Raw genomic sequence first — 21,913 nt, 5'->3', positions numbered from 1 at the left:
TGAGAAAAATACACAATTATTTCTGCTAGCCCATAATAAATTTATACAAAATTAAGTCTGTAAAATGACATATAATAAATAAGAAACAGCAATTATTTATAAATATACACTACTTAACGTTATGATCCTGTTCATGTTAATTTAATTTTTAGTACATTTTGTAGTATGTAGATCAGGTTGCTCATTTTTCACTTAAATTTCTGTTTTTTTCTCTCTTTCAGATATTAAATTTATTTGTGCAAAACATACACCCAACTTAATATATGGAAATCCAGAGAAACATCTCAGAATTTATTCTTCTGGGACTTTCTGATGACAGGAACGTGCAAATATTTTGCTTTGTGTTTTTTTTACTCTGCTTTATTGCCCTGCTGGCAGGAAACTTTGTGGTTCTCATTTCCATTCTATGCAGCCCTCTTTTTCACCAACCTATGTACTATTTCCTTAGCCAGTTATCAGTTATGGATATCAGCTATACCTCCAGTGTTACACCCAAATTGATCTGTGACCTGCTAGAGGGGACTCAAACCATTTCCTATGGTTATTGCATGGTACAGGTCTTTACTATGCACTTCTTTGGCAGCAGTGAGATCTTCATTATTACAGCCATGGCCATTGATCGCTATGTTGCCATCTGCAAACCTCTCCACTATATGATTATCATGAACAGGACCAAATGCAACTTCCTAATTGTAGCTGCTTGGGCTGGTGGGGTTGCCCATGCTTTTCATCAATTATCCATGACAATGCAGTTGCCCTTCTGTGGTCCAAATGAAATTGATCATTACTTTTGTGATATTTTTCCTTTGTTAAAAATTGCCTGTACTGATACCTATGTGGATGGTATCTTTGTGATTGTTGGTTCAGGTGTGATCCTATTAGTTATATTTCTTATTTTATTTCTGTCTTATGCCATCATATTATTCAATTTAAGAAATCACTCAGCTGAAGGAAGACGCAAAGCCCTCTCTACATGTGCATCTCATATCTCAGTGGTAGTCTTATTTTTTGGGCCTGCAATCTTTTCCTACCTTAGACCTCCTACTGCTTTCCCTGAGGATAAAGTGGTCGCGTTATTTTACACAATCATTGCTCCCATGTTCAATCCCTTGATATATACTTTGAGAAATACTGAGATGAAAAATGCCATGAGAAAAGTTTGGTTGCATAATTTGTTCTCAAAGGAAACATAGAGTTAATTGAAAGAGTATCAGCTATTCACTTATAAAATAAAAAAGACTAGATGTGAATTAAATAGCTACAAACTCTGTCAAAGATCTTTCACACCATGAATGACATCATTAGGATGTAGACATGTAAAGTAATAGGTACTGAAATACTAATCCAACCTAATAAATATGTTAAAATCTAAATTTTGTGGATTTTTGAGATGACACAGGTATAGTTACTTGCTCATAAAAATCATCAACTAAAACAAGTTAGGTGGTTCTTGAACAATAAGTTTATTATACAAATATTTAAAATGATAATTTTCTTTTAAAAATATGGGCATTGTTGTTGAAACATAAAATGACATGTACTTTGTGGTAGTAGGAAAATTGAGACATGATTGAAATGCTCTCTTTTAGTTTCTGATAGGACATATACATTCACATCATATTGTCGCAATCAGAAATCACTTGGGCGACAACAAAATCAGCCAAGTAGATTATGTTATGAAGTGGATCTTTGGGTTCCAATTTTCTGAATTTCCATTGAAAACATAAGTATAACTAGTGAAAGGAAGAAGACAATAATTGTGAATGCTGAAAATACTGTTACCGACTAGCATGTATTATCCCAAATGTTATAGTATTTCCCATAACTCCTAAAGAAGTTTATTATAAAATGTGTTATCCTGCCCATTCATGGTTAAATTAGATAAACAAATGGCTAGGCATTGCGTCTCATCCAAAGAATTATCCTGATACCATGAAAGAAAAAAATCAAAAGATAAAAATTGCTTAGAAACGCACAAATTAATTTTTAAAAAAGCAACATGCAAATTATCTTGAGATTGCATAATTATCTTTATAATATTCAACTTTATAATTCTCCCAAACTGAAGAATCAAATTTGTCTTTCATTAATTGTGTGGATATACCACCTCCAAAACAAAAACAAATCACTGATATATACAGGCACTGGATGATTATTCAATGGTAATATGCAATTGGTCATCAATGCATTAAAATAGATGGAGGAAACTTACATGCATATTGTTAGTCAATGAAATCAATTTCGAAGGGCTTTGCCTGTGTAAAATGTATATAGGAAATCTCTGTACCTTCTATTGATTTTGGTGCTGAAAACTACATTTATATTAAAAAAAAGGTTATGTCCCAATAGATTAAGCAAATCATCCTGCAAATATAAAGAGATTTCTGAGAGATTTTTCTAGAGAAACCACAAGAAAATTTCATCAAAGTTGTTTCTGCATCCTAAATAGTATTGAAACAATGTTTTTTTTAAAATAAGCAGATATTATGGAGAAGGGTTTATATTAAATGAATATATGAAATAGTAAGATAATTGATTCTGTGGACTGTTAGAACACACTGCAATAATTTAAAACCATCCTTGAAGCATTGTAACATAAGGACAAAGAACAGAGAAAAGAAGAAAGGTGTTAAAATATTATGTAAGTCTTTTAAAGAAATTTTACAAACTACCACTTTAGTTACTAAATATGATAAAGTTTTATGTTCTGAAAAGTCATAAAAACACATTTTTCATCCAAAGGTTGATAAAGAGTATATTGAAATGAATTACATGATTACCAATTTGGATTTAATTGTTTATGAAAGAAAAAATTGTTCCTTCATATTTAAGAAAGCCAGTCACAAAAAACATCATGTCCATTTTTTTCCTGAAAAAAAATTAAAATATTTTTAGAAGTATTTTCTGTGTGACTGTGTATGCTATTCTCACAAATTTAGAGCCTTCACCTATGTCATTAGCGATTATGCATTAATAGTTAAAAACTGATGTCTGAATGGTCAAAAATTTAAGTGCAACCTCCATGTACCTATCAGAGAAAGAAATCTATTTACATTTCAATTTCCACTAATGACTTTTTACTTATTTATTTTCTACATTAAGGAATTACTAATGTTATAATTTTCTGTTTCTTGCATGTCTTGTAAATCTTATAACCTGTCTTAGCTCTGTGACTTGGTTCTCAATTCCCAGTTGTCTTTCCTGATCCAGGCCCTTGTCCTTTTTCCAGAAGAAGGGCTGCCTTTGCATCTATACCTATCCCCTGATTGAGTCACTCCTGCTACAGAGCTAATGTGAAATCCAGAGGAGTAGTAGATTTCCTTAGTGCCAGGCACTGCTGTGCTGATATTTCACCTATGGGAATCTTACATATCTATTAAAGTTTTATTTTCCCTGAAATTGTATAACATTGTGGAATATCAGAAAGAAAATTCTGCTCATTCTAGAACAAATTAGCTCTAGCAACAATCCATGTAATTTATTATCATTTACTTTTTAAAAATATATTTTTATTTTTTTAAGTTTTAGATGAACACAATATTTTTATTTATTTTTACGTGGTGCCAAGGACTGAACCAAGTGCCTCACACATGCTAGGCAAGAACTCTACCACTGACCCAGAACCCCAGCCTTATTATCATTTACTTTTGAACATAAGGAGCCATGAAATCTTATTAACAGCATATAATTAAATTTTGTATTATGTGCACATTCAAAGTTACAGAATTGAGATTATCCAATGGCTAATTATTTAAAAATTTTATGTTTATGTTTATATTTTATGTATCTATTTTCCATTCTTTAACATAGTATCTGACAGCTCTAACATATCTGACAAATAAATTTAAAATAAATTGGTCTGTATTGCTCAGGACATGAGTATAGACAAAAAGATTTTAAGAAATATAATGGTTTCAAATTTGTAATTTTAGAAATCATATCTATTATAATTTGATATTATATGATGAATCATCTACCGTTAGTTACTTGTATTTAAGGAGTACTTTCTTCAGCTAATGAGCACTTATATTGTGTGGGCAAGATATCAACTTCAGAGTTGATGAAATTATCAGACTGTAAGAAGATGGAATATTGAATGAGCCCAAAGGAAACATTGGAGGTGAAAACTAGCTGTGATTGACACAGTTTTACTAATACAGCAACAAATCTCTTGTAGTTGTAAATTTTAAAAATATTTAAATTAAATATTTTGTATTCCACCCTTCTTATGTGTTAAATGTAATTGTGGTGCCATGAAATCATTACACCTATATTCTTTTACATATTTATCATAAAATTCACAATTGTTGAGGGATGAAAAGAAATACTAATTGTAACAATACATATACTACTGAATACAATACTACTAAAACAATTCATCTAAAACAAAATTTTGGGGGACACACTTTGTTAAGACTATTTGAGAATCCAAGTTGTAGTTCCAGTGGCAAATTTTGGTATTTAGGAAATGAAGCCAGGTAAATTGGCACAACAAAAAGTTTGTCAAACTCCTTCTTTTCTTTCCAAACGAAAATGGTAAAAAAGACACAGCTTTGCTCTCAGAAAAGAAATTTCTGCCTCAGTTCATAGTCACCTTCAGAGAAAATCACCATCCTTTGTACTTCTCTCTTCTCATCAATAGGTGGCCCTAGATAAGGAAGGATCTAAACACGTGTGGTTCTTTTACTAGGTTGCTATTAAAAACAGAACCCCTCCTGTTGTTGCCAGTGGACAGGTAATGTGGCAAAGGTTTTGAAGATTTGAATGTCAAAGTCAGAGGCCTAAATACAAGTTCTGTTGGCAACCTGATTAACTTCTGTGGACAACACATCTAAATTCTCCAAAATCCTTATCACAAAAGCAACAATATTACAACAAAATATATGATGTATAATATATAACACATATCATATAATTGGAACATTAAGCAACTATTACAACAAAATATATAATGTACAATACATAACATATATTACATACTTGGAACATTACATGGATTGTGTCCAAAGTCACACAGCTGTGTTATCACAGATAGATATTTTTGAGTTGAAAAGATAAATTCCTAGCAATCACAAAGCACCTTACACATTACATGCCCTCTAGACCATTTTCAGTGAGATCATAGTCTAGTCACAGTTGCTTTTATGAGTCAGTGGATGGAAACAAGGAATCAAAGCCTTAAACCTGCATCACACACACATACACAATACCCAGTGTATATACAAACACACTACACAGAATATATGTGTGTATATATTATATATATGAAAAGGAAAATTTGGATCTGGAAATTTTCTAAGTACCTATAATGTGTGCATGAGAATATGCCCCTCTTTTAGATAATATTCTATGTTAGAAATATTTGTCAGTATATTTATTAAACCATATATATACGTATATATATATATGTTTAATGTAAATGTGCACAAACACACACATAATGTACAGAATATATGTACAATATATATCCTGTGCTGTGCATGAAGGTAATGATTATTTCTATTTGATTTTGATATCATGGATCCAGTTCAGTTAATATTTTATTTTGCAGTAATAATATCAGACTATGAAATAAAAAAATAGTAAAACTTATTCTGTTTTTCATGAATTTTTTCTTTGACATTTCTTCAATCTGTATATTAGATAAGTTCAGTGAAAAATATGTGTACTAGCATTTAGTAAACAAATTTTTCTCTATTACACTCAAATCCATATTTCAAAATTAGTTGCTTTCAGACATGAGAGACTTGATAAAATCAATTTACATAGTTTCTTATTTACTACAAAATAATAACTTTTATTTAAAGATTATTGAGATATTTTATGTACATTATAGATTTACTATAGTAATGAAGCTCCACTCAAGCCTCTAGGGTTTTAGTGACTGGCTCATCTATTTAGTAGCAGAAAAGGACCCTGTGTGTTCTGTGAGTGAGGGTGACAAAGGGACTATATGAAATGATGATATAATTTTTTAATGATGCAATCACTGCAACAGTTGTTGGAATCATTGATCCAAAATCAAGATCTCTGCTGAATTATTGCTCTACTATGTTTTTCATGAGGTTTTTTCCTTATGATTGCAAAATGACTGTTCCAGGTTTCAGGGCCATAATTAATATCTAAGTTTGAGGAATAAAGAAAGAAAAGAAAAAGAAAAACAAAAGCTAGTCAGGGAGTAAAAGTTTCCCAAAATTCTACGACAAACTGTATGTAGGTTTCATTGGGTCATGGCTGTGCCAGAAAGCTGCCTAGCTCTAGAGAAGACTGGTGAATTGCCAGTACTAATAATCTCATGGTTCTAATAGTAGTAAAACTTTAGTTGAAATCTGGATGAGTTGATGGCAACATCTAAAATACTTCACAAAATATGAACCCTAGAAGAGGGCTTGCCTTCTTGTATAACAGAACCATAAAGTGTTGCTTTAGGCATAATTTATGAATAACTTTTCTTGTTATTATAGTTTCTCAATGTTCTATAATAAATTTATTTTTATTAAACTCCAAACTATTGGTTTTGAATAGAAAACTTTTAAAGGAAAATTTGATCTGGAAATCTTTCAAGTACCTATAATGTGTGCATGAGAATATGCCCCTCTTTTAGATAATATTCTATGTTAGAAATATTTGTAAGTATATTTATTAAACCATTTATTTATTCACTAAATATTTATCAATGATTTACTACATGCCAGCCATTATTCTACAGGGTGAAATATCACTGATTGTCTCCCTTCTTTGAGCTTATTATTTACAATTATTGACAATCACTAACCAGGTAACTATATAACAAATATATTAGATACTAATAAGTTTATTGAGAGAAAGTATCAATGTGAATGTGTGTGGAAATTTTATATAGATTAACCAGAAAAGAATTCCCTGAAAATTTAACTTTGCTTACAAAGCCAAGTAAATAAATTGATTAGTCAAATAAGAAGAAAAGAACAAGAGAAGAAACTTCCAGGGCAAGGCACAAAGGACACATTTAAGAAATTGAGCAGACAAATGATGGTGATTAGAAAGAAGGAGGTGGAAATTAGCAGGACTAGTCTGTGTAGAGGCAAGAGGCATCCAAACAATGTGGAACATTCTTGGGCTTACACCTTGAATTTTACAAAAGTTGTTCATTTTAAAACAAAAGGTGTATAGGCAAGAAGGGAGCCTGGACATGAGGTATTTTACAATAACTCATTGAGGAGTTATAGATATGAGTGTTGAAAGAAGAGATCTGAGTTGAGAAACAAAAGTCCTGGAGTTATCTTACATTGGAAGTACTTCAAATCATGAGAGTGTATGCATTAAAAAAATTAAAGAAAATGGTGCTCTCAAATATTCTATTATAAAGAATTTGTTGAGATGATGAAGAGCCCAGATAAGAAATTGAGAGAGGTTTTAGGATACTTAGCATGAAAAATAGGAGAGTGTGGTGTAACCCCAAAACCAAGTGAAAATGTAAATGTCTTAAGGAAAAGGAGGGATAATTTTCTGAAAGCCTGTAAAATTATCAACATGCAAGTCACTGACAACCTTCATAAGAGCAGCTTCAGTCACTTAGGAGAGGTAACTATAGAGGGGAAGATTTCCACTTAAAACTAAATTGTAATGACAGAAATAAGATACAGTGAGTACAGAAGAGGAGAAATCAGAAGTGAGGAAAAAGGGAAGGGAAAGTAGAGACAAATGATGTTTTGTCTCAGACAAGTGTAGAAAAGAGTCAATTTTAACAATATTAATTCTGCCTATGCAAGAACATGAAAGATTTTTCTAACTTGTAAGGTATTCTTCAATTTCTTTCTTTAGTGTTCTGTAGTTTTTATGGCAGAGTTCTCTCAGCTCTTTTGTTAGATTGATTCTCAAGTATTTTTTTAATCTATTGTGAATGGGGTAGTTTTCCTAATTTCTCTTTCTCAAAATTCATCACTGATGTATAAAAATGCATTTGATTTATGGGTGTTGATTTTATAACATGCTACTTTGCTGAATTCATTTATAAGTTCTAGAAAATGACCACACTATTGAAAGCACTATACAGATATAGCAATTTCTATTTAAATTCCAATGATTACCTACATGGGAGCCCAGGCCAGGGTAGACCCAGATCCCCCAACCTCAACCTTGGAGCCCAGGCTTAACCCACTTCTATCTTGGGACACTGCAGATATCACGATAGTTTTCTCCATGCAGTAGCCCCCACCTTATGACAACAGACAGGGCCTAGAAGCAGCTGTATCTCAGAACAGACACCCCAAAGCTAATGTAAGGCCCACCCTTTCAGCCCCATCTCTGAAAGAGCTTGCATCCATTTGAGACACCTCCACTACTTTCTCCAGTTATTTCCGCTATTGCTGCCACCACCTATACTTGCAGTAGCATCCATTATGAGACACCGAAGGGTCTGGAAGCCCAACACCAAGGTGAGAGACAGATAATCTTCACAGATACTACAATAATATAGGGTAGAAACTGTAATGCCTCAGATCCACACAGCAAGAGAGGAAGACACATAGACAACATGAAAAAAAGGGGGAGTAAAGTGCCTCAAACAAACCAGGATACTACAATAACAGAACCCATGGACAGCACTGTTGATGAAATGTCAGAGAAGGAATTCAGAATGTACATAATTAATCTGTGAATTAAAGAATGACATAAGTAATATAGAATCCTATCCTTATTCTGTATTTTAGGCATTTTTATTATAATGTGCTTTGGTGTAGATCTGTTGGAACTTTGTATGTTTGGTGTCCTTTAAGCCTCTTGTATTTGATTTTCCAGTTCATTCTTCAAAATCAATTTTGAAAGTTACTTCAAAAAATAAGATATCCAAAATAGCAAAAGCAAGCAATCCTTATCAGGATCAGAGAAGCAGGAGGCATCACAATACCAAAACTTAAACTTACAAAGCAATAGTAACAAAAACACCATAGCATTGGAACCAAAATAGAAATATAAACCAATGTCACTGAAGAGAAGACACAGGTACACAATCATACAAATATAGTTATCTCCTACTAAACAAAGGCTGCAAAAAACACATTAGACAAAAGATAGCCTATTCAACAATTGGTGCTGCGAAAACTGTAATTCCAGACATATCAAAGTGAAATTAAATCCCTCTCTCTCACCCTGAATAGCACTCAATTCAAAATGGTGCAAAAAATTAGGCACTAGAAAAGAGAGCCTATGCCTAATAAAATAAAAAAGTAGGCTCAACCCTTCACCCAGTCAGCTTTGGAACTGACTTTCTTAACAAGATTCCTAAAGCACAAGAAGTAATATCAAGAATCAATTAATGATATGGGTTCAATCTAAAAAGCTTCTTCTCAGCAAAGGAAACAATCAGTGAGGTAAAGAGAGAGCCTACATAATGAGAGAAAATCTTTACCAAGTGCACCTCAGAAAATGCACTAATCTACAGGATACATAAAGAACTCAAAAAACTTAATACCAAAAAAAATTCAGAAATAACCCAATCAATTAATGGGATAAGAAATTGAACAGATACTTTACATAAGAAGAAATACAATCCATCAACAAAGATATATATATAAAAAGTTCATCACCTCTAGCAATTAGAGCAATGCAAATCAAAGCTACTGTAAGATTTCATCTCATTCCTATCAGAATAAAAATTATCAATGGGGGAGGTCAGCTAGGGAAGAATGCAGAAACATTTGGATTGTGCTGAGGGAAGTGAGGGGAACAGAGAGGATGTGGTGGTGGGAATGATGGTACAATGAGATGGACATTATTACCCTATATACGAGTATGATGGCACCACCAGTCTGACTCTGCTTCATTTACATCCAGAGGAATGAGAAGTTGTGCTCCAATAATGTACAATGTGTCAAAATCTATTCTCCTGTCATGTATAACTGATGAGAACAAATTAAAAAAAGTGAATTTTAAAAAGAGGAAATAATAATGGTTCTTATAAAAATAAAATATATGAAAGATTTTATGTAAGTGAGAATTTAAGGTAGAAATCAAGAAGATATTATGGTTAGTTCAAAAAGAACACAAATCACTACACAATTTTTGTCTTATAAAAAATGCCAAAATGAATTTGAGAATTACTAACAGACTAACACAATTGGTAAACCTACAGAGAGGAGCAATCAATTGCATTTCCTGGAAATAATTTGCATTTCTATGGACAGACTTAATTATCACTGCTATTCTTTTGTATAAATTAAGCACTGTGTCTCTAGAATTACTCTCCATAAGGTCAGTGGTATATGAATAACCTCAATGGAAGAGCTACTCTAGACATTTCTCAAACTGTAAAGGCTCAGACCATTTTTTTTCCTGCAATTTTAGACCAATATCAATGATCCAGCAGAGATAGGGAAACTGATGAAGAGATGTCCCATGAGGTTAAATGGATGATCTCCAATGCACACATAAATACCTTAAAGATAGAAATGTATTAGCCTGGCATGGTGGCTCAGGCTTATAATCCCAGAATTTCTGGGGGCTGAGGCAGGAGGGTCACAAGTTCAAAGCCAGCCTCAGCAAATTGAGGTGCTCAACAACTTAGTGAGACTGTCTCCAAATAAAATACAAAATAGAGCTGGGGATCTGGCTCAGTGACTGAGTGCCCCTGAGTTCAATCCCCGGTATCAAAAAAAAAAAAAAAAAAACAAGATGAAAGTTTCCAACATTGATTGGGCTTCCCATATTTGCTCTATATGTTTTAATAATAATCCCTCTTTAAAACATTTGTTATAAGAATAAAAATAAGAAAGAAATATTTGTTTTAATTTTAAAATTTTATTTTTTTGTAATAAAAGTACATCTTACATAGAGGCAAAATGCTTATTGTACACTAGAATGAAGTCTTCCCCATTTGGGCTGTGCTGCTGGTCTTTGCTTTGTGCTGCTTAGGGCCTAGTCAGGACAGAACAGTGTCCACTTTATGCTTTTGTTATGTTTGAGTCGGGGACCCCCAAAAGACCACCAGAGACCAAGATTGATGTAAGCAGCAAAGAGGTGTTTATTGAGAGCTAGCTCAGTCCTCCCTGCACACACAGCAACTGGTGATGATGACAGGCCCTGAGCCCAATGTTTGCAGCAGTTTATACACTCTTTGGGGAAGGCAGGGACTTCACATACATCATAGCACCTCTTAGCAATCATCACACACTGCAGGAACATCATAAAACAACTCTAAAACATGATTAGCACATTCACTGATGAGAACAAGTTGGGTAAGAGTGATTGGTTAGTACAAGAGGGGGATTTGTTTGAACTGATTGGTTTAAGCCACGAGAGGAGTACGTGCTGAACTAGTGTTGAACTACATGGTTTCCCAACATGTTATCAACCACCATAAACTACTGAGAGGGTCATCTGGCATCCCAGCTGTTTTCCCTGTCTCATACTGATTGGTGGTTGCTAGGGGGTTGCTATGGGTCCTCAACTAGCCTAACTGAGTCAGGGCCACCTGACACTGCAGAAGTCTCCTGTTATTTGCAGACAAACAACTCACCAGGGTGGGTATGTGCCTAGGAGTGCTCTGTGGGTCTTTCCAAGGACAAGGGTCACACCCCTTCCTTGGACATAGTGTACAAGAGGACAAATACTTTGTCTTCTGTTAACGTAGTTGCTGGTCAAACATAAATAAAAAATAAAGGAGGAAGAAATAGGACAATCACAGTGATACGTGAACTGCATGTAGAGAGGGCTTTGCAGCAATTCTCTGCCAAGTAAGACCTGAAAGTACATAAGCTCACAGTGTAAGATATCAGCAGGACCAAAAAAATCACCATGCCCATCAGTCCAGAATTGGCGATGACCAAGAAACCAGTTTTGCTTGTGTCAGTGGAGGCCTGTTTCAGCAAAGGATACACATCGCAGAAGTAGTGATCTATTTCATTGGGACCACAGTAGGGTAAGAAGACAGCCAGGAGAATCTGAGCAAAGGAGTGGAGGAATCCCCCAGCACAGGAGGCAGCAATAATGACATCACACTTCTGTCTGCTTATGATAACAGTGTAGTGCAGGGGCTTGCAGATGGCCACATAAGAGTCAGAGGACATCCCTGTGAGAATGAAGACCTCCATGCCCCTAAAGAAGTGCATGATAAAGAGATATGTCATGCAGCCAGTGTAGGAAATGGACTTCTGGGTTGATCATGAGTCCACGATTATCTTGGGGGTAACAGTGGAGGTGTAGTAAAGATCTGAGAGTGACAGGTATCTCAGGAAGAAATACATGGGCTGGTTAATAAGTGGACTCCAGGTGATGGAGATCATGATTAGCAGGTTTCCAGGCAAAATTGCAATGTAACAAAGTAAAGATCATAAAAGGCAGAGAATCACTGTTTCCTTTTTCTGAGAAAGCCCTAAAAGAATAAATTCTGTGATGTTATTCCTATAATCCATGATTCAGAACAAGTTCTAACCTCCTGTAATAAGAGGAATCATACATTATTGAAATACATTTAAATATGTTGATATATCATGTCATTGTTTGCCCTGAAGCAGAGTTTCGGGAGCAACTCTGGACAGAAGCCATGTGCACACCTTTAAGTCCTGAGTAAATGAGTACTGAATAGTTATTGCACCCCACAATACATTGGACTTTACCTCCACTCAGATAAGTAAGGTGTGGCTCCAGGAGTGAGTTTGTCATCTATGGGGTTGTTCCTTTGTAATCCTACCTGTTCCTTTGTAATCCTACCTACCTACCACCTGTGCCTTTGTAATTCTATCCCTTTGCCCATTTGGGGATAGAATGTTCCAGGGTACCTCCCATTTTGTGTCACCTATATAAGAATAAAGAATTCCAGTGCTTCTCTCTCTTTCCAAGGATCCCTAAAGTCACAGAGCAATCCCCAGATTTTTAAAAGGTACTTCTATGTGTTTGTGTGCTTCTTTATCATTTTCTTAAGTTATTGAAGTAGTCAGATTTTGTGAACCCAGCATAGGTCATCAGCTCCGATAGCTGGCGATAGCAGAGTATGCTGGAAATGATTGAAAAGTTGAAGAAAATGGTAATTCTACTTTTATTTTTGAAAACTTTCCTGCATTGTTTTTTGTCACTTTGTTGAAAATACTAATTATGACTAAATAACTTATGAAGCTGAGATGAAAACTAGCATTGTAGAATAATGGAGAATAGTTTTACCCTAGATTGGGTAGAGAGAAGTGATGGGAGAAGAGGGGAAGGGTTGGGGAGATAGGAAGGATAGTAGAATGAAGCAAACATTATTATTACTGTGTGTATATATGTGACTGCATGACCAATGTGATTCTGCAACCTGTATACTCAGAAAAATGAGAAATTATATCCCATCTGATTCAAATGTATGATATGTCAAGATCATTGTACTGTCATGTGTAACTAATTAAAACAAATTTTTTTAAAAAAAGTAAAAAATAAATAAATAAATAAAACACAGGCAAATGCCATTACATTAACCATGTCTTTTCAGGCCAAAACTGAAAAATAAATCAAACAACAAAAAATACCCCACAACTAAGTAAAAAATTTCTACAATACAGATTATTATTTGTGATAATTCCAGACAAAACACAAAATTACTTAAAAGCAACAGTCACATAAATGTGTTCAACCCAGTTTATTAGAAAGCAGAGGATGTTCAATGGTGCTATCATTTAATTAACATCAATCTTACACAAACTCTATATGTTTCATGAGTCCAAAACTTTAATCGGTGCTATGGGATTATTTGGAAGTATTATATTCTCTATTTTCAGTTATTCTACAGGTAGCTAAAAAGATAAGACTGTCATATTAAATAAGAATAATTTCACATTTTCATATTTTAAAACATCTACTGTCCTTTCATCATGAGGTATTTTCAAATTATTGGATCACTTGGGTAACCATACCAATTTTACTCTCCACATCTGACTGTATTACTTCTTTATTCAGTGATTTTTGAATATGTTCTATCCATTTTTTTTGTACTTCAATTAAACAATAAGTAAATGTTAAGTGTTAAAGTGGATCATTAATAAGAAAATGTGGCATTTATACATAAAGAGTTTTACCCAGTTATAACGAAGAATGGAATTATGGCATTGCCACTAAGTGGGTGAAACTGGGGAGCATCATGCTGAGTGATGCAAGTTAGACTCAGAAAGTCCAGGGTTGACCATTTTTTCTCATATGCAGAAGTGAGAGCAAAGTAAGGGGGAGAAAGATGGGAAACACCATGAAAATGGAAGGGAGATCAGAGGAATGGAGAGCAGGTTTGAGGGGAAGGGGCAAGAACTGTAAAGAGGCGGAACATTGGAATGAAGTGGACCAAATTATACTCCATGTGAGAATCCTATCTTTATGTAGTCCTAAGTAACAATTTATAAAATGAAGAGATAAATGGAAGGAAGACCAGGAAAGGAGAGAAGGAGCATTGAGCTCAACATACCCTAAGGGACTGGCATTTGCTTATCTCTTCTTGGAGTGTGAATCTCAGTAGCCTCCCAAGTGTTCCACTTATGAGGTAGAGAACCCAATCCTTCACCCCCTTTGCATCCCAGGAACACAGCCTTTCTTGGCTTCCTAGTCTTAGTCCCTGAGTATATTCACACCCACCTGTTGAGATTCACTACGTTCTTCAGCTGGTCTTTTGAGCCAACAGACTCAAATGAGGGAATACAGTTCCTCTTCACTTCTGACTTCAATCCCCATGGATGAAATATTCTCTGTGCCTGTTTCACTCCTGTTCTGCCAGGTATACCCTTGGCTGAATGGAAGGTACTTGTGTATACTCAGATCTTCTGGCTCCTGAAGCAGCAACTGCAACATGGCCACCTCAAGGTGGCTTTCCCTTAACTCTGAATGGTTCTTTGGAAAACACAAGGAACTTTTCAAGCACCAGTGCACAGAGTAGCCTCTGGATCAGCTAAGGGCAATGCTTTTCTCATCTCAAGTTTTTCCATAAAAAATCAGTCCATTGTGTTTCTCTGTGTTAGCTCTCCTTCTGTACCTAACAAGTGCCAGCACCACTGATGCTTCTGGTGTCCCCACCAGGTTGGCTCTAATATAGTCTTTCCTACTGTCACTGTGTCTTAGTACTCAAAAATTTGTGTATATTAAACCAACTGTCAAAAAATGAGTTTTAGTGAAATCCTGCTTTCACCCACCACACAGAGAAGCAGTATTCCTGCTACTTGATCCTGAGACATAGAACAAATAGGAATCATCCCTGCTCTAGCCCATATTCTTCAATACCAGCTGGCTAGGTGATTTTTCTAGGAGACATTTTACATCACATTATAGTTGGTAGCATAATGTCCAATATCCACAAAAATATCTGCAAAGTACATATATAAAACTAATTGATAAAATTGACTTCTCAGCATGTGACTCTATACACAATATTTTAAAAGTTTTGTTGTTATAAATGGGTAACTTTAGCAATGCTATTCCTTTTTACAGGAATTGATTAAAAAAGTATCATATTTTATTGTATTATAGGGATGTGTTAACTCAGCTGACATCCATTCATTGCACAAGCACATGAAATAAGCCATAGGACTGTCAACTATAACGAGGATGCATGCATATTAGAGATTTTCATGGGCCAAGGAAAAACTGGAGTTTAGCTGTGAATGACACTTGCTGATATTTTTTGGAGACATATAATATTATGTCTAATATTTACATTTCCACCTTGAGACTAATTTGCTTATCTGCTGTTTGAAATTTCCTACAAGTAAGCTCTGCCATGATAGTTATGTAATACGTATTCTCTCATTTATTATGTTGTTCCTACTCAGAGTATAATTCTATCATTAATGATTCTATATCTACATATCATGGAGGAAACTTTTCTACTGAGACAAGTTTTTGTAATTTTTCAATATTTTCATGTACATGGAAATACAAAAGACCTATGTTACCTTTTAGAATTTAAAAGATAAACAAATTTGAAAAATTATACTACCTTATTTCAGGTTAGAATGTGAAGCTTTGATGTTCGAAGCATGGGAGTGATTTCTTAAAATATCCAAATACAAAAATGAAACAGATTGGGGCTGGGGATGTGGCTCCAGCGGTAGCGCGCTCGCCTGGCATGCTGCGTGCAGCCCGGGTTCGATCCTCAACACCACATACAAACAAAGATGTTGTGTCCGCCGATAACTAAAAAATAAATATTAAAAAAAAATTCTCTCTCTCTAAAAAAAATTAAAAATAAAAAAATGAAACAGATTGGCTGGTTTTGTAGCTTTGTAGTAAGCATGTTCCTAGCATGAGTAAGGCAGAGGGTTCAATCATTAACCCCACATAAAAACAAATAAATAATGGACTGGGGCTGTAGCTCAGTGGTAGAGAGCTTGCCTAACACAGGTGAGGCACTGGGTTCAATCCTCAGCACCACATAAAAATAAATGAATAAAATAAAGGTGTTGTGTCCATCTACAACTAAAAAAAAAAAGTGAAATAAAAATAAATTCTTTCAGAAAATACACATTTTGATATACATATATGTGTGTGTGTTTGTTTGTGTGTGTGTGTGTGTGTGTGTGTGTATAATGTTACATACCATACCAAATTAGAAAGCCAAATTAGAAAGACTATATAAGCTCAAACTAATTACTGGTGAAAAATTTATAGACAATTCAGGAAGAGAAAAGGAAGTCTTTCAAGCAATGGTGGTGGATCAAAATCATAAAAGCAAAGCGACAACAACAACAACAACAAAAAACAGAAACAGAAAAATTTTCTGTTATATGTCACATTTAGTAAAACTTTTATTTAAAATTCATTTACATACATATGCATAGTATATTATAAAAAATATTTCTGCAATCTTGGATTATGCAAATAATGTTATATACCATACCAAAAATATGACCACAAAAGTGACTAGTGCCACTGGATTAAAGCTAAAATTTTTCCCAGCAGTACAAGTTATACACTTAAGTGTGTGTTCAGTTTTGAGGATGTAAATGCAGCACCTGCACACATCCTTGAGGTGAGTCCTGTGATATGTGTGCAAATATGGATTAACTGTCCAACTCTTCTGTGGATTCATAATAGGTTAGATTGAGTGAAGTTTTATAAACTTTGGGAAACATGTTGACTTGAACATCGGTAAAACATTGGATTTTAGTACTGTCTACTGATTTTGTAGGATTATTCAAATATTCAAAATAACATCACTTTCAAAGCCTTGCAGCAAGTATTAAATTTAGAAATACCCATTTCCTCCTTCTATTGGATACTAAATGTTCCAGCTACTTACTCAAACTCTAGACGCTTTTGTGTCTCTCATCATAAAGGAAAAATTGTGACATGAAAGATAGAATTCAAATCACTCAATATCCTCTTTATAAATTGTTTTTCATTAGCCTCCTAAGTGTTTTAATCATGACCAATTTTAAACTATATAATTTGACTTTATAAGTCTTAAATTTATGAGGAAACTTTAAATCTGTGGATTCTGTGCAGATAAATCTGAGGGTAAAGCACTGTGAATATTACATAGATACAGAAAACTGAAGGATCAACAGAATAAATATTATGCAGCATTCTTCTGATTGTTTTGAAATCTTTTTTTTAATTGATATATTATTTCCTTCTCTGCACAGTGTATACATTAACGATGTTTAATATTTTATTTTTCATTTCCTTTGTTACTCATTTCACAGCCATTCATTCCAGCAATGTTATTTCGCAGGAGGGAAAAATGTCTTGCTACAAGTTAGGACCTAGTGAATCACTGATTTTATTGATCTATTTGCACAACTAGAATTTTAATAATTATCCAGATTAGAAAGGTGAATGCCTGACTTTGGTTCCCTTCATTTTAGTTTTCATTAAAGCTAGCTTCATACCATTACAGGCTATATTATTTATTTCCAATTCTTCATAAATCTGAAGGAACATGGAGAACTCTGTAGAACTGCCTTGTCTGTAGTATTTCAAGGTCTTAGGGGAAATAGTGTGTGTGAACCAGACAAAACCAAGAGTGGAAAGTTCATATTCAGAGACATCAGGGACGTGACGGTGGGCAGAGTCTTGGAAGTATTTGGCCCAGGCTTAATTAGAAATGCCTTTGGGAATGATCTTAGGGCCTTCAAAGACCTATTAATTCTTGCAGTGATGCTTAAGTTTATATTCTGCTCTTTCTAAACTAATCCTCAAAGCCACAAGCATAAAATAGACCATGCTTGCGCTTAAAATGTGTGTTCATTGCTGAAGAAATTTTTAAAATATTTTTTTGAGATTTTTTTATGTCTGAGCTCACATAAAAAAGTTAACAAGGTATTCATAATTCACATCCATTATAGTGGATTAAATTCTACATGTTACATTGCAGATGGATTTAGCTAATAGGTAAACAATATTTTTCTTGCAAACTTATAGAATGTTTGATTGGTTAAGATTTCTAAAATATTCTCAGAGAATCAATTTTAGTGTGTTTGAATGCCTGCCTTGTAGCTTTCTGCCTTTTATTTCAGATTTTCATAGAGAGGATGAATTGACAGGTGAGTATCTGAGGGAGGAACTGTGCTTGATGAAGCCTGATTCTAACCTACAGTCACTCAGACCTGGTGATTGGTGAATTACCTCTGCAGCTGGGTTTCTGGAGAGTTCCACCAACCAAGCACTAGATTGATTATATACATATTTTAAATATTTTCCATACAATTTAATTCTAAATATTATTAATGTGTTTGCAGCATTTGATATTTTTGGAACTACACTATGTTTTGGTCTTCTTTTTCTTATTGTGTATTTTTATAAGCACACTCTAAGGTAGGAACAGTGGAGTTGACATTTCGAAGATAGCCAAGGATTTTGCTCTATTTCATTTTCAGGCTTACCTGTTTTCTTCCGTATTCATATCAAGGAAGAGCTGCTTGAATATTTACACACTGAAAAATTTCTTATTTTTCAATATATGTGCTACCATAAAATAGACTACTTTCATCTGAACTGAGGAAATCTTAAAGTGTCATGTTCATATATGCTAATAATATTTAAATATATGATAGAAACTGTACTTTAAGTAGAAGAGTACCTATAATGTCATAGCCAAATAACTTTGCTTGCAGAACTTTTATTTGATACTCCCCCAAATAAAGGAATCATTTGGCTACATATTTAAAGGTATAAACAACTAAAAACGAGAGAAAGAAAGAAAGAAGTGAGAGAGAGAGAGAGAGAGAGAGAGAGAGAGAGAGAGAGAAGGAGAATGAATTAAGGAAAGAAACAGTATTATGAATAGTTTTAAGAAATACCCTAAAGTAAGTAACTCTCGGTAGTCTATCTTTGTATTATTTAAAAACAAAATTTCAAAATTGAAGTATAGCTGGTCACATTGACTAAATTCTCATTGTGCTATCACTGTGCTATTTTTTAAATTTCTTTCTTCACTGGATTATGTGTGTGCATCCCAACTTATTAGCTGCTGAACTACTCAAAGAAGAAAAAATATAGGAGAAAAATAGCTATGGATCATCAACCTTTCAGAACACTCAGTATTTCACAACACTTCATGGATTCATCATTGTATTTCTGATTATGTAATGCTCTCTCCATGGTGAGGAACATAAGACTTGGAGAGCCTGACAATTAGCTGAAGGTTCACATTGGTCAGTTCATTTTGCTTTCTTCCTCGTGTTTACCTCTCTGAACTGCCACTGTCCTTACTTCTTGTTCAGTGATTGCTTAATATCATTTATTTCTTCATTTTATGATTTTTATTCTCTTAAGAGTTTTCTTTACCATCACTATGGCAATAAAATCTTATTTTTTAATTATAATAATTCTTCTCACTTGAATTCTATCTTTCCCTTCTGAAGTTATGCTAACAGGAAAGTCATATCATTTAAAAATTGTTCTTGTCTTAGAACAATTCAGCTTTTATTTCATCTAATTATATAAAATGGCACTAACATTTTTAACTTACGAAATAATATTTATTTTTAAATAATTTCAAGTAAATTTGAGTTAAATTCACAATTATTTCTGCAAACCCATTATATGTACCTACAAAATTAAATTTGTAAAATAAGACATAATAAATAAGAAACAGCATGTTTTTAATAAATCAAGCCTACTTAATACTATTCATGTTAATTTACTTTTTAGTGCATTAAGTCAGTATGGTTATCAGGTTGTTCATTTTCACTTAAATTTCTGGCTTCATTCTTTCTTTCAGATATTAAATTTATTTGTGCAAAACATACATTCAACTTAATATATGGAAATCCAGAGAAACATCTCAGAATTCATTCTTCTGGGACTTTCTGATGACGAGAAAGTGCAAATATTTTGCTTTGTGCTTATTTTACTCTGCTTTGTTGCTCTGCTGGTAGAAAACTTTGTGGTTCTCATTTCCATCCTATGCAGCCCTCTTTTTCACCAACCCATGTCCTATTTCCTTAGCCAGTTATCATTACTGGATATCTGCTATACTTCCAGTGTTACACCCAAATTGATTGGTGGCCTGCTAAAGGGGACTCAAACCATTTCCTATGATTATTCCATGGTACAGGTCTTTACCATGCACTTCTTTGGCAGCAGTGAGATCTTCATTATTACAATCATGGCCATTGATTGCTATGTTGCCATCTGCAAACCTCTCCACTATATGATTATCATGAACAGGACAAAATGTAACTTCCTAATTTTAGCTGCCTGGGCTGCTGGCTTTGCCCATTCTTTTCTTCAGTTATCCATGACAATGCAGTTGCCCTTCTGTGGTCCAAATGAAATTGATCACTACTTTTGTGATATTTTTCCTTTGCTCAAAATTGCCTGTACTGATACCTACATGATTGGTGTCCTCCTGGTTATCAGCTCAGGAGTCATCATACTACTTACATTTGTTATTTTATTTCTCTCTTACATCATTATATTATTCACTTTAAGAAATCTCTCAGCTGAAGGATGATGCAAAGCCCTCTCTACCTGTGAGTCTCATGTCTCAGTGGTAGTCTTATTTCTGGTGCCTGCAATCTTTTCCTACCTTAGACCTCCTACTGCTTTCCCTGAGGAAAAAGTGGTTGCCTTATTTTACACAATTCTTGCTCCCATGTTCAATCCCTTCATATATACTTTGAGAAATACTGAGATGAAAAATGCCATGAGAAAATTTGGTGTCAAATGCTGTTCTCAAAGGAAGCATAGAGTTAATTGAAAGATTATTAGCTATTCACTTATAGAATTAAAAAACTAGATGTGAATTCCATAGCTAGAAAATCTGTCATAGATCTTCAACAGAATTAATGAGATCAATAGGACATGGACATTTAAAGAAATAGGCAATGAAATATTATTTGAAACTAACAAAAATGTTGGAATCTTAATTTTGTGGATTTTTGAGATAACACAGGTATAGTTACTTGTATATAAAATCATCTGAACCAAAAAAAAGTAAAGTGATGCTTGGGCAGTAAGTTATATTACACAAATGTTTTAAATGATAATTTTCTTCCAAAAATGTGGACATTTCTGTTGGAAAACAAAATGACACACAGTTTGAGGTAGCAGGGGAAATGAGACCTATTACTGAAATGCTATCTTTAAGTTTCTGCTGGGTTATTCACATACACATCATATAGTGACATTCAGAAATCAGTTGGGCAACAAAAATATGAGTGCACTAGAATGTTATGAATTGGATCTAGGGATTCAAATTTCCTGAATTTCCATTAAAAGAATAACTATGAAAGGAAGGGGCAAATAATGAGAATGCTGAAAATACTGTTTCCAGCATTGACCTTTTATTCCAAATGTAACAGCATCTCCCATAAAATCTAAAGAACTTTATTATAAAATGTGTCTCCTGCCCATTCATACCTAAATTAAATAAACAAGTAGCTAGGTTTTGTGTCTCATCCAAAGACCTTTCCTGCTTCTATAAAAGAAAAAATATATATAAAGGACAAGAAATGCATTAGAAACACACAGATTGATTAAA

At 34.0% G+C, this 21,913-nt stretch overlaps 1 protein-coding gene and 2 pseudogenes across 1 annotated transcript; 2 read left to right on the top strand and 1 right to left on the bottom strand.

The window, feature by feature from the left end:
• The first annotated feature begins 263 nt into the window (after positions 1–263).
• Positions 264–1,193, top strand: LOC143390375 (olfactory receptor 4P4-like). The gene has a single exon (XM_076842795.1). It carries the CDS (start codon positions 264–266, stop codon positions 1,191–1,193), a length of 930 nt encoding a protein of 309 aa, XP_076698910.1.
• Positions 1,194–11,546: 10,353 nt separating this feature from the next.
• LOC143390364 (olfactory receptor 4P4-like) lies at positions 11,547–12,389 on the bottom strand (annotated as a pseudogene).
• Positions 12,390–20,191: 7,802 nt separating this feature from the next.
• On the top strand, positions 20,192–21,120 carry LOC143390353 (olfactory receptor 4P4-like; annotated as a pseudogene).
• The last annotated feature ends 793 nt before the right edge of the window (positions 21,121–21,913 follow it).

This window comes from Callospermophilus lateralis, chromosome 2 (assembly GCF_048772815.1).
Source record: "Callospermophilus lateralis isolate mCalLat2 chromosome 2, mCalLat2.hap1, whole genome shotgun sequence".
In the NCBI taxonomy this organism is placed as follows: domain Eukaryota; kingdom Metazoa; phylum Chordata; class Mammalia; order Rodentia; family Sciuridae; genus Callospermophilus; species Callospermophilus lateralis.
The sequence above is the reverse complement of the archived record's forward strand: the minus strand, read 5'-3'. Positions and strand labels throughout refer to the sequence as shown.